At 44.1% G+C, this 13,658-nt stretch overlaps 1 protein-coding gene across 1 annotated transcript in view; it reads right to left on the reverse strand.

The window, feature by feature from the left end:
• LOC126992397 (uncharacterized) overlaps positions 1-13,658 on the reverse strand; it is a 37,419-nt gene that overhangs the window by 20,234 nt on the left and 3,527 nt on the right. Inside the window, exons 2-4 of the mRNA XM_050851123.1 lie at positions 11,247-11,425; positions 5,189-5,251; positions 768-945 (exon numbers count right to left, since the gene is read on the reverse strand). Of these exons, the coding sequence (XP_050707080.1) occupies positions 768-945; positions 5,189-5,251; positions 11,247-11,425 (420 nt within the window). The remainder of the gene's footprint in view (positions 1-767; positions 946-5,188; positions 5,252-11,246; positions 11,426-13,658) is intronic.

The following is a 13,658-nucleotide window of genomic DNA, read 5'->3' on the forward strand; positions in this document are numbered from 1 at the left end:
GTGTGCCGACCTCCTCTTCATACTTATCTTTTTTTTTATAGCAAGGGAGGCAGCACAAGGGCAACAAACAAGCAAACAAACAACAAAAACCGCCGAGAAACAAGAAACACATGATCCCCCCCCCCACTTCCATCCCCCCCCCCCCCACACACACACACGAAGACTATTGCAAAGGTCATCTCTCCGAACCGAACTAAACTCATCTACTACACAACAAGGGAAGAGCAACACTATACACGACTTTTAGATTAGAGAAAACATAGAATAACAGCTCACGGGCAACAAACAAGCAAACAAACGACAACAATAAACAGTATAGGGGCCGTATTGCTAAACATTTCGTCGCCCAAGTTCACATATTTGACAAGGCTTTCGTAGGAGTTTGGGGCTTTTCCAGGATTAATTTTATGGCCCTGGTGGTAGTTTTATCCTTCTTCTGTACCGTGAACCTAAAGAAACACTCATTAGAACCTGATTAACCCCCCCTACCCCCCTACACACATACATACACACATCCCCCTAATTCCCCTTCCCCCTCAGCTACATCCCCTGCCCACTCCTCCCTCCCCTTCCCCTTCCCAGGTACTTCCCCTACCCCAACTCTTCCATCCCACTACTTCCCTTTCCTTTGACCTTAAGAAATAGCTGATATGAAAAGCCAAAATGTCTTATAATACCGACCAAAATCCCGCCAGTTGCTGCTCCATCAAAATAAAAAGGAACGGGAGGTCAGAAACGAGGTCAATTTCGGAAGGAGCGCCACTTACCGTCCTGCGTGGGGTCGTGGACGCCGGTGTAAGGGGTGCAGGTACAGGACTGGGAGTGCGGGAAGAACTCGCACTCCTGAAGGGTCTGGAGGCGGTTCATGTGCAGGACTGTGGTGGTGACGGTGACGACGACGCAGAGCACGGCGCACACCAGACACAGACACCCGCTCACCTTGATCTGACGAAGGAGAGGAAAGGGAAAGTGAGTTACCCATTGGATGCGGATTTCCTACAAGAAGACATCACCAAGCTACAGGAGTGGAACAAAAAGTGGCTGCTCCAATTTAGTGAAGAAAAATGTGAGGTCATGCATCTTGAGAGGGGAAATCCAGCACACCAGTACCACATGGGAAACACTCCACTACCCACCACAGAGGCACAGAAAGACCTGGGAGCATATGTTACTAGGCTACCAGTGAAGGCGAAATCCGTGCCAATCGCAGCGGACGGGTTAAAGGAGAGAGTGGAAAGGGAAAGACTTACACCATAGAATTGTACACTCCTACCGTCATTTCTTCTCCCCCACCTGTACCTTCTCCACAAACCCACTTCCTCTTCTTACTAAACCCTTGACTGATGAAAAGGTGGAGGAAATATACACTGGAAAAGGGGGATGGCTTAGAGAGGAGGAAAAAGGGAAGAATATATAGAAAAAGGGAGAATGAGAATGACTCCACTAACCCAATTCCATTTCTTACTAAACCCTTGACTGATGAAAAGGTGGAGGAAATATACACTGGAAAAGGGGGATGGCTTAGAGAGGAGGAAAAAGGGAAGAAAGTGACGGGGGGTTAAGAGAATGAAATATATAGAAAAAGGGAGAATGAGAATGGCTCCACTAACCCAATTCCATTTCTTACTAAACCCTTGACTGATGAAAAGGGGGAGGAAATATATACGGGAAAATGGGGATGGCTTAGAGAGGAGAGGAGGAAAAAGGGAAGAAAGTGAAGGGGGGTTAAGAGAATGAAATATAGAGGAAAAAGGAGAATGAGAATGGGGCAGAAAAAAACGAAAAATATGAGAAAAGCAACAAGAAGCGGAGATTGAGAGGGGGGGAAAAGGGAAGGAAAGGGGAAGAAAGAGGGGGTAGGAGAATGAAATATATAGGAAAAAGGAGAATGAGAATGTGGAAGAAAAACGAAAAATATGAGAAAAGCAACAAGAAGCGGGGACTGAGAGGGGGGAAAAGGGAAGGAAAGGGGAAGAAAGAGGGGGTAGGAGAATGAAATATATGGGAAAAAGGACACGGAAAGGAGTTGGGGGGGCAAGAGAAGGGGAGGAATGGGAAAGAAAGAGGCGGGTTAGACTGAAATGCATGGGAAAGGAAGGATGAGATAGGGAAAGAGAACACTGACACTCGCTGACCTTGATCGGAGGGAGAGAGAAAAGGGAGATGAGTTGGAGAGGAGGAGGAGAAACGGGAAAGAAATACATGAGCAGGAAGAGAATGAAAGTTAAAAAAAAAGGGAAAATTAAGAATAAGGGCACGTAATGAGAAGGGGAGTAAGAGGATGAAATAAATGATGAAAGGGAGAGAAAGAGAATGGGAGAAATGTATGGGAAAGGAAGGATGGGATAGGGAAAGAGAGAACTGACACTCACTAACCTTGATGGGAGGGGAAGAGAAGGAGGAAAAACGGGGAAGATATGCGGAGAAAGAGAAAGTTAAAAAAAAGAATGGAAAGTTAAGACTGAGAGAACATAATGAGAACTGGAGTAAGAGAAGGAAATAAATGATGAAAGGGAGAGAAAGAGAAGGGGAAAAAAAAAGGTACAGGAAAAGAGACAGGGAGAGAAGAGGAAGGGAGAGGGGGAGAAAGGAAGGGGAAGGGAATAAGAAGGGAGAGGAGGAAGGGGGTGGGGGTGGGGGGGGGGGAGGGGGAGGGGAGTTACGCAAAAGTCACCGTATAAAAAAAAAAAAAAAAAAAAAAAACGACTATAAACAGCCCACATAACACACACACACACACACACACACACACACACACACACACACACACACACACACACACACTGCTGCCTTCCCTGCCCTAAAGTAAAGCGTTTTAACCTAACAATAACCGCAGCTTTAAACCTTCACTGCACACACACACACACACACACACACACACACACACACACACACACACACACACACACACGCACACACACACACACACACACACACACACACGGCAGCCACCAATCAGCCTTAGTTTATCCCGCCGTGACTAAACCCAATTTAACCTTAAGCCCTGATGATCACCTGACATATGTTTACCTGCATGACCTCGCCCCAGGACCCCGCCGACCAGCTAGACAGACAGACAGGCAGACTCGCACGCCAGCCTCCACTTCCAATTTCTTTCTCTAACCTTATTCATTCTCTCATTCCTCTTCTCATTATGTACCCTTTCTTTTCCTTCCCCTTCTTTTTTTCCTTCTCTTTGTCTACCTCTTACTTCCCATCCTCTTTCTTCCCATCTCTTTTCCAATTTTTTCCCCTACTTTCTTCATTCTCTCATTTCTCTTCTCGTTATGTACCCTTTCTTTTAATTTCCCTTCTTTTTTTCCTTCTCTTTCTCTACTCTTCGTACTTTCCTTTCTCTTTCTCGGCCCTTCATTCTCTTTTCCAATTTCTTTCTCTCACCTTCTTCATTCTCTCATTCCTCCTCTCATTATGTACCCTTTCTTTTATTTTCCCTTCTTTTTTTCCTTCTCTTTCTCTACTCTTTGTACTTCCCTTTCTCTTTCTCGGCCCTTCATTCTCTTTTCCAATTTCTTTCTCTCACCTTCTTCATTCTCTCATTCCTCCTCTCATTATGTACCCTTTCTTTTATTTTCCCTTCTTTTTTTCCTTCTCCTTCTCTACTCTTCATACTTCCCTTTCTCTTTCTCGGCCCCTCATTCTCTTTCTCCCCAACCCCTTTCCAATTTCTTTTACCTTATTCATTCTCCTATTCCTCTTCTCATTATGTACCCTTTCTTTTAATTTCTCCCCTTCCTTCTCCATCTTCTCCATCTCTTCCGTTTGTCTTTCCTCCTATCTCTTTTCTCTCCCCTCCCTTCTCCATCTCCATCTCTTCCACTTCTGTCTTTCCTCCCCTTTCCCCTCTCCCTACTCTCCTACCCTCCCAATCCCTTCCACCCCTTCCCTCCTCTCTTCTCTCTCCCCTCCTTTCCCCATCTCCTCCATCTCTTCCCCTTCTGTCTTTCCTCCACTCTCCCCTCTCCCTACTCTCCTACCCTCCCCATCCCCTCCACCCCTTACCTCCTCTCTCTTCTCTCTCCCCTCTCTTCCCCATCTCCATCTCTTCCACTTCTGTCTTTCCTCCCCTTTCCCCTCTCCCTACTCTCCTACCCTCCCCATCCCCTCCACCCCTTTCCTCCTCTCTCTTCTCCCCTCCCTTCCCCATCTCCATCTCTTCCACTTCTGTCTTTCCTCCCCTTTCCCCTCTCCCTACTCTCCTACCCTTCCCATCCCCTCCACCCCTTTCCTCCTCTTCTCTCCCTCCCTTCCCCATCTCTTCCACTTCTGTCTTTCCAACTCTATCCCCCACCTACTCTCCTACCCTCCCCATCCCCTCCACCTTTCCTCCTCTCTTCTCTCTCCCCTCCCTTCCCCATCTCTTCCACTTCTGTCTTTCCAACTCTATCCCCTCTACCTACTCTCCTACCCTCCCCATCTCCTCCACCCCTTTCCTCCTCTCTCTTCACTCTCCCCACCAATCCACCCCATCTCCATCTGTCTTCCACTTCTGTCTTTCCTTCACTCTCCCCTCTCCCTACTCTCCTACCCTCCCAATCCCTTCCACCCCTTACCTCCTCTCTCTTCTCTCTCCCCCCTTCCCCATCTCCATCTCTTCCACTTCTGTCTTTCCTCCCCTTTCCCCTCTCCCTACTCTGCTACCCTCCCCCTCCCTTCCACCCCTTTCCTCCTCACGCTTCACACTCCCCTCCTCCCCTCCCCATCTCCTTCTGTCGTCCCGCCGTCAGCTCGCCGTCGCAAGTATTAAGGCCCCGCGGACGATCTATCAGACCAATTTTCCTCGATATGAAACACACAAACAAGAACAGCGGCTACAGATTGCTTCCTGGTTAGTGACACTGTGGGGGGGAGGGGGAGAGGGGGGTGGGGTATGGGGAGAAGGGTGGAGGGGGAAGGGGGGGGGTAAGGGGAGAAGGGGGGCAAGGGGAGGGGTGAGAGCTGCTATTCTTCCGTTTCCTTCTGTTGTGTTTCTTTTATTATTTTTATTGGCGAGGAAGAAAGAAAGAAAGAAAGAAAGATAGATAGAAACGTAGATAGATATAGATAGATGGACAGAAAAAGATAGATAGATAGATAGATAGATAGATAGATAGAGAGAGAGAGAGAGAGAGAGAGAGAGAGAGAGAGAGAGAGAGAGAGAGAGAGAGAGAGAGAGAGAGAGAACACTTACCAGGTAGGAGAATCTGTTCTTTCTCCTGACGAAGCAGAGAACCAACAGACCGGTCAGGATCAGCTGCAAGAGAACGTAGAAACCATTATAAGGGAACGTAAAAACCATTATGAGTAAGGGAACATAGAAACCATTATAAGAGAACGTAAAAACCGCATGAGTAAGGGAACATAGAAACCATTATAAGAACGTAGAAACCATTATAAGAGAACGTTGAAACCATTATGAGTAAGAGAACGTTGAAACCATTATGAGTAAGAGAACGTAGAAACCATTATAAGAGAACGTAGAAACCATGATAAGAGAACGTAGAAACCATTATAAGAGAACGTAGAAACCATTATAAGATAACGTAGAAACCATTATAAGAGAACGTAGAAACCATCATGAGTAAGGGAACGTAGAAACCATTTTAAGAGAACGTAGAAACCGTATGAGGGAAAAAGAAAACACGAAGAAAACACGATGATTAATTATGCAACAGGTAAGTGAATCAATAAGTGTACGGAGGAGTAAGTATCCCTGTAAGTGCCTCTGTAGTGTAAGTAGGATACAGTAAGTCAATGGGTGGATGACTAAAATCAATCAATAAATAAATAAAATAAAAAAAAGCAAATAAGAACGTTGAGGATTTTCTTTTTTTTGGTTTAGGTGTCACAATTTTTTTCCTCTTCTTCATACGCCTCTTTTTTTCTGTTTTACTTTTCTATTTTATTATTTTGCTTCTTCTTTTTCTCCCTGCATATAATCTTTTTTCTTCTTGTAGTCCTCTTTTTTTCATCATCCTAATCTTCTTCTTCTTTCATGTAATCCTTTCTCATATAATCCTCCTCTTCTCAGCCTTATAATCTTCTTCTTCTTCTTTTTTCTTCCTGCAATCTTTTATCTTCTTCTCATCATCATAATCTTCTTCTTCTTCTTCTTCTTCTTTTTATTAATGCACTCTCTTATTCTCATCATCATAATCTTCTTCTTTTTCTTCTTCTTCTTTTTATTCCTGCAATCTTTTATCATCATCATCATAATCTTCTTCTTCTTCTTCTTTATTCCTCCTCCTCCTCCTCCTCCTCCTCCTCCTCCTCCGTCTTCATTCCATTATTTCTCCTAAGCCTTGGTGAACGTCGGCTTATTACGGAAAGTGTGGTGCAGGGAGGGAGAGAGAGATGTGGGGAGGGGAGGAGAAGGGGGGGAGGGAGTCGAGATGGGGGGTGAGGTAATGAGACAGGAACGGAGTGGAGGAAAGGAGGGGGCGAGGGAGGGGGGGAGGTGAATGCAGAGTAAAGAGAGGAGTATAGTACGAGGTCAGTAGTAGTAGTAGTAGTAGTAGTAGTAGTAGTAGCAGTAATGGTAGTAGTAGTGGTGGTAGCAGAAGTAATTGTAGTAGTAGTAGTAGTAGCAGTAGTAGTAGTAATGGTAGTAGTAGTTGTAGTGGTGGTAGCAGTGGTAATAGTAGTAGTAGTAGTAGTAGTAGTAGTAGTAGTAGTAGTAGTAGTAGTAATAGTAGTATGGATAGACAGATAAACAGACAGACAGCAAATGACAAACAAACACCCAAACTAGACAGACACACAGGAAAACAACACACACAAAAAAAAAAAAAAAAAAAACAGGCAGAAAAACATATAAAAAGACAAAAAAACAGAGACTGACATGAATATAAAGACAAACAGACAGGCATACATGAAGATAGGCAGACTTGAAAGTTAAAATAATGATGTAAAAGGGATAAAGAAGCAGGCAGGAGGTGGTGGAAGAGGTGGTGATGGTGGTGGCTAAAAGGTGGAGAGGAGGAGGAGGAGGAGGAGGAGGAGGGGACGTGAGGGAAGATGTAGTGGTGGTGATGATGGTGGAGGAGGAGAGTGGAAGATGATGAAGAGAGAAGAAAGAGAAAAGAAAGAGGAAGAATGAAGTGGTGGTATACAGTAGTGGTGGTGGTGGAGGTAGTGGTGGTGGTGGTGGTAGTGGTGGTGGAGGTGGTGGTGGTAGACAACAGGAAAGGAGAATTGGAGAGAGGGAGAATAATTGGGAAAGAGATGGAGTCCGTATGGGAGAGTGGACGGAGGTGAGGAGGAGAAGGAGGGGGGGGGGCGGTGTGGAAATAAGGGGGGAGGAGGGGGGGAAGGGGAGGGGGGAGGAGGGGGGATAGGGTCCTGCGTGGCTGAGTTAGAGCCTCGACTAACTATTTAATTGACCGACTGATTGAATGTTTTGGTGAAATGCTGCAGGATTGGACTTGGGAACGGTGAGCCTGAAAACACACACACACACACACACACACACACACACACACACACACACACACACACACACACACACATCGTTACGTTGTCGCGCCGAACAAGAGATGAAACACTCGCAAACAACAGAAGCGGAAACAATAGAGAGAGATAAGCATTCACGAACTCAGTCAGTCAGTCACTTAATTTATCAGTCAGTTAGTCAGTTAGCCAGCCGTTGTCAGTCAATTAGTCACCCACCCAATGAGGAAGCTAGCACGCCATCCAGTCAGCAAGTTAGTCAGTCACCCACTTAGCTAGCAAATTAGTCAGTCAGTCAGTCAGTCAGTCGGTAGTTCACCCAGTCAACCATCCATCCTTCCATCAATCCATTAGGTAGTCAGTCAACCATTTACACCGCGAATCAGTCAACGAACCACCAGCCAGTTAGCCGATTATACAGTAAGTCAGTCAGTCAAGTCAATTAGCCAGTCAGTCAGCCTCTCACCCAGCCAACCAGTCAGCCAGCAAACCAACCTGACCCTCATGTAACCATTCAGCCAGTCAGTCAGTTAGTTAACCAGTCTAGGACATTCACTCTAATTTTACATCGACCACAAAACGCCTAAATCATTCAATATACCTAACTAACTAATAGATCAATACAAATCAATACAAAAAACAACCTCCGGAAACACTAAACAGATGAATACAGATAAGATTAAACACTATAATGAACAAATACACAAAATAATACGAATAACCACTAAATATAAATACAGATACAAAGACAACCTAGCTCTCCAAACACATTATCGGCGACTTCTGACTGAGCGGTAATTAGAACAAATATCTCACACACGAGGGGGAGGGGGGGAGATAGAGGAGGGAGAGAGAGAGGGTGGGGGAATGTGGAGGCCGGCGAAAAAAAAAAATAATAAAACGTAAAAATCCACCAAAGTGATTCCCTGTTTGATGGTTCTATTGCATTATAGGTGACGGAGGGGGGGAGGTAGGGGAGGGGAGGGGGAAGGAGGAAGGGAGAGGGAAATATCGAGGGGTGGCGTTGTATCGCTTTAGTGCCGTCCTTAATTAGAGAGAGAGAGAGAGAGAGAGAGAGAGAGAGAGAGAGAGAGAGAGAGAGAGAGAGAGAGAGAGAGAGAGAGAGAGAGAGAGAGAGAGAGAGAGAGAAATAAGTCATTATCACTGAAGATGGAGCAGAGAGGGAAGGGGGACGAGAGATGGATCGAGGCTTCCCTGACTGACTGATGGACTGACTGACTGACTGGCTGATGGACTGACTGGCGGAGGACTGATAACGTATCGCATTTCTCCGCCACACCCCACGCTGAGAGAGAGAGAGAGAGAGAGAGAGAGAGAGAGAGAGAGAGAGAGTGGGGGGGAGGGCTGCTAGGACACGTGCAAGGGCGAAGAAGCGGGTGTGGGAGGAAGAGGAAGAGGAGGAGGTGGGAGGAGTAGGAACGCTGGGAGGAAGAGAAAGAGGAAGGAGAGTGGAGAGAAACAGCGTGAAATAGAGATGAGGAAAAGGAACGAGGGAGGGAATAGGGATAGTCGGGAAGGGGAGTGAGAGGTTAAGGGGAGAAAGGGAGGGAAGGGGATAGAAATGAGAGGGGAGAGGGGAGGATAAAGAGGCTGGGAGAGAGGAAGAAGAAGATAGGGGAGGAAAAAGGAGGTTGGCGGGAGAGAGAGAGAGAGAGAGAGAGAGAGAGAGAGAGAGAGAGAGAGAGAGACTGCTTCAGGTGGACATGACTGGAGTTCCTACTTTCCAACACACACACACACACACACACACACACACACACACACACACACACAGGTGGTGGTACACGCGAGCACCGGAATAAATATAAAGTTCACTGCCATGGAATGTTCCGTGTAGGGAGGCTGGCTGGCTGGGCGGGTACTCTTTTTTTTTTTTTTTTTTTAGTCGTCGTCCGCAATTTATATATATTTTTTTCTATTTCTTCATTTCTACGTTGTCCTTTTTCCTCTTTTTCATCTCGTAATAATTTTTCTTCTTCTTGTCCTCTTCTTGTTTTTTTCTAGTTGTTGTTGTTGTTTAATATAAGGGAAGGATCTCAAGGGCAAAAAACAAATGAAAACAAACGAGCTCGCTGAACATTGCTCCCTATTGTTGTTGTTGTTATTGTTGTTGTTGGTGTTACTGTTGTTGTTGTTGCTGTTGTTGTTGTCTCTTCTCTCCTCCGGCGGGGCTAGGTAGGTATAATTATTTCCTTTTTCTACTTCTATTCCGTGTGTGTGTGTGTGTGTGTGTGTGTGTGTGTGTGTGTGTAATGACGCCGTACCTACTTACAGTTTTACGATAACGACCAGGACGCGGCAGTCTGATGTGGTACGTAATTATAACTTTAAGTCCATCTCTCTCTCTCTCTCTCTCTCTCTCTGCACTGTAATTAACTATTCACACTATCTCTCTTCCCATGCACCCACTAATACATAAACATACATACATATATACATACAAAAACATTTAAAAAGAGCATATTCAAACGTATACACAATTTACAATCACACACGTATAGGGGTTCACGCCATGATAGACTGAACGTAACAACAAAGTATACATGCATTTTTTTTTCCATTTCAGTTTTCGTTTTCCTTTTTCTTCGTTTTCTTCTAATAATCACTTTTCTTCTAGTCCTCTTCTTTTCATCTTCCTCCTGTTCTTTTTCTTGTTGTTGTTGTTGTTGTTGATGATGATGATGATGTTTCAGATATATATGATTATTCTTTCTGCCTTTAGTGAAACGGTAAATATATCTGTAAGAAATATAGATAAGGAGACGCAAGGGAACAGAGACACATGAAAACGAACGGTGAATGAGTGTAAAATAGAAGGACACATAAGGATACACGAGGAAACAAGACACACGGAAATAATGAATGAAATGAAAAGAGAATGATACGCAAACCTTTTTCTTTGTTTCATTTAATTTCATTTTTCACCTTCATCGCCTCAGCTTGATTCTCTATTTTTTCTTCTCCTTTCGTTCATTTTTTTATATTTTTTTCTACACTCTGTTTTACGCCCATACACATATTTTTTTCCATATTCCTCTCTGCCACACAAACACAGACACACTTTTTTTTCCTCTCTGTTAGCTACAGTTTAGAACGCACACGCAAGCGGCGGAAAGACTTACACAAACGGTTTTAAATAAATGGAAATAATCGCATACACATAAATAACTCAAGAACAAACAGGGACACAAAAAGACTAGAAGAGGTCATAATGTTTTGTTTCCTCTCTTATTATTTCTCTTACCCCACCGTTTAATTGATCCTCCCTATCCATCTACTCACCACAGAGGCAGGTACATAGTTTTTTTTTTCCTCTCAAAGTATCTATCTCACCCTTCACGTTCTCCTTTCTTTGTATCTTTTAGTAATTTAGTAGTGAAGAAAGGGAAAAAAATACACAGACACTCACTAAAAGATACACGTCAAAGAGGCTAACGTTCTTGCCCTACCGTTTAAATGATCGTTCCTGTCAGCTACTCACCACGGAGGCAGGTACATAAGAAGGTCAGTCTCGAAGTACTGAAGCAAAGAAGGGCAGGGAAAAGAATACACAGACACTTAAAGATACACGTCAAAGAGGCTAACGTTCTTACCCTACCGTTTAAATGATCGTTCCTGTCATCTACTCACCACGGGGGCAGGTACATAAGTAGGTCAGTCTCGAAGTACTGAAGCAAAGAAGGGCAGGGAAAAGAATACACAGACACTTAAAGATACACGTCAAAGAGGCTAACGTTCTTACCCTACCGTTTAAATGATCGTTCCTGTCATCTACTCACCACGGAGGCGGGCACGTAGGTGGGTATAGTTTCGAAGTACTGAAGCGACGATGTGTAGGACCTGAGCACGAAGTAGATAATGAGGTAGAAGGTGCCCAGCAGGACGGCCGAGGCTCCGCAGGTTCCACACAGCAACACGTATTTCCGATTCCAACTCTTCCACCAGGGCCGTGATCGATCTGCGAGGAGAGGAGGAGGAGAAGAGGCGTCAGTTGGTAAAGGGAAGGTCATGGTGTTCGCCGCTGAGGCCTGGCAACGTGATAACAGGGTTCGGAATATGATATGAGGAGGCTGAGCATCACGGAAGAAATGGCTATGGACCGGCCACAGTGGAGGAGGCTCATATCCCGTCCAACCCCACCATAGGGAATAAATGGACGTTAAATGATGATGATGATGATGATGATGGAGAGGAAAATTAATGAAGTCAAGTTGTTGTTAGGAAATGGGAAGTGTTATCTGAGGAAATTATAAGTATTAGCGGTTTTAAAAGGGAGGGAGATAGTGGTCGCCGCTGAGGCATGGGGATGTGATAGATGACTGGAAAGGAGAGGAAGTGAAGGTATGATGTTGTGAGAGGAAATGGGATGTGTTATACGAAGAAATTACCAGCATTAGGAGTTTTAAAAGGCAGAAAATGATGCATATGTTCGTCGTTCAGCATTAGGAGTTTTAAAAGGCAGAAAATGATGCATATGTTCGTCGTTCAGCATTAGAGTTTTAAAAGGCAGAAAATTATGCATATGTTCGTCGTTCAGCATTAGAGTTTTAAAAGGCAGAAAATTATGCATATGTTCGTCGTTCAGCATTAGGAGTTTTAAAAGGCAGAAAATTATGCATATGTTCGTCGTTCAGCATTAGGAGTTTTAAAAGGCAGAAAATTATGCATATGTTCGTCGTTCAGCATCAGGAGTTTTAAAAGGCAGAAAATTATGCATATGTTCGTCGTTCAGCATTAGGAGTTTTAAAAGGCAGAAAATTATGCATATGTTCGTCGTTCAGCATTAGGAGTTTTAAAAGGCAGAAAATTATGCATATGTTCGTCGTTCAGCATTAGGAGTTTTAAAAGGCAGAAAATTATGCATATGTTCGTCGTTCAGCATTAGGAGTTTTAAAAGGCAGAAAATTATGCATATGTTCGTCGTTCACCATTAGAGTTTTAAAAGGCAGAAAATTATGCATATGTTCGTCGTTCAGCATTATGAGTTTTAAAAGGCAGAAAATTATGCATATGTTCGTCGTTCAGCATTATGAGCTTTAAAAGGCAGAAAATTATGCATATGTTCGTCGTTCAGTATTAGGAGTTTTAAAAGGCAGAAAATTATGCATATGTTCGTCGTTCAGCATTAGGAGTTTTAAAAGGCAGAAAATTATGCATATGTTCGTCGTTGAGGAGTAAACGTGTAGTGAAGGGAAGGAAAAGAGATACAGAGAGAGGAGAACGTGAGGGGTGAGATAGATAGGCCTACTTTGAGAGAGAAAAAACTGAGTAACATGAAAATACAAGCATCACTTTTAAAAGGCAGATATACACTTGCCACTGAAGAACGAGAAAGCGACAAAGGCAACAGAAGTGGAGCTATACAGTGAGGCAGGAGGAGGACGTGGTGGGTGAAACAGGTGCTGGGAGAGGGAGAGGACATAATGATTCTCCTGGGGGCTCAGAGGCTTCAAACAAATTAGAGGAGGATCTGAAGTTCTTGCTGACGCCTCCATTTCCGTTTCCTACGACCTGACCTACTCTCTTGTGCACAGGTCGCTAGTCTAGTGTTCTGTAGCTGGCTGTCACTTGGTATACTATTATATAACCAAGTGGGTTTTTCGGACAGTAAGTCATAAGTGAGGTGGAGATGTGAAGAGGAACGAAAAAGGGAGACGCGATCAATCAGTGGTTCCTAACCTTTTTTTCAGGCGACCCCAATCATGCGCCTGTAGACATGACCGCGACCCCACTAGTTTTGTTGTATATGTTTTATTATAACATTATAAGACCATGTTTTACCTTGGCGACCCCAGAAAAACGCTTGGCGACCCCACTTGGGATCGCGAACCTATGGTAGGGAAAGGAGGCGATAAATCGATAAGATATAGATAGATAAATAGGAAGAGAGTTAGGTCTTGAACATCCTTTTGCGTGGTGTCAGTGTTCTTTACTTACTATATTGTTTTAATGATAACGATGATAACAACAATAATGGTAATAATAATAATAATAAAACGCATATCTATAGGGTACACTTTTTAAAGGAAGACATGGAAGAGCTCGCTGCTGCAAAATAAAACCGTGAGAAAAGAAAACGAAAAGAAGAAGAAGAGGAGGAGGAGGAGGAGGAGGACGTGAAGAATGAGGAAGATGCTATGAAAGTAAAATTGAGCGTTGCGAAGAAAATATAAGCTTCAATTTCGTAAAGA

The sequence above is a fragment of the Eriocheir sinensis genome, unplaced genomic scaffold (genome assembly GCF_024679095.1).
Source record: "Eriocheir sinensis breed Jianghai 21 unplaced genomic scaffold, ASM2467909v1 Scaffold454, whole genome shotgun sequence".
In the NCBI taxonomy this organism is placed as follows: Eukaryota; Metazoa; Arthropoda; class Malacostraca; order Decapoda; family Varunidae; genus Eriocheir; species Eriocheir sinensis.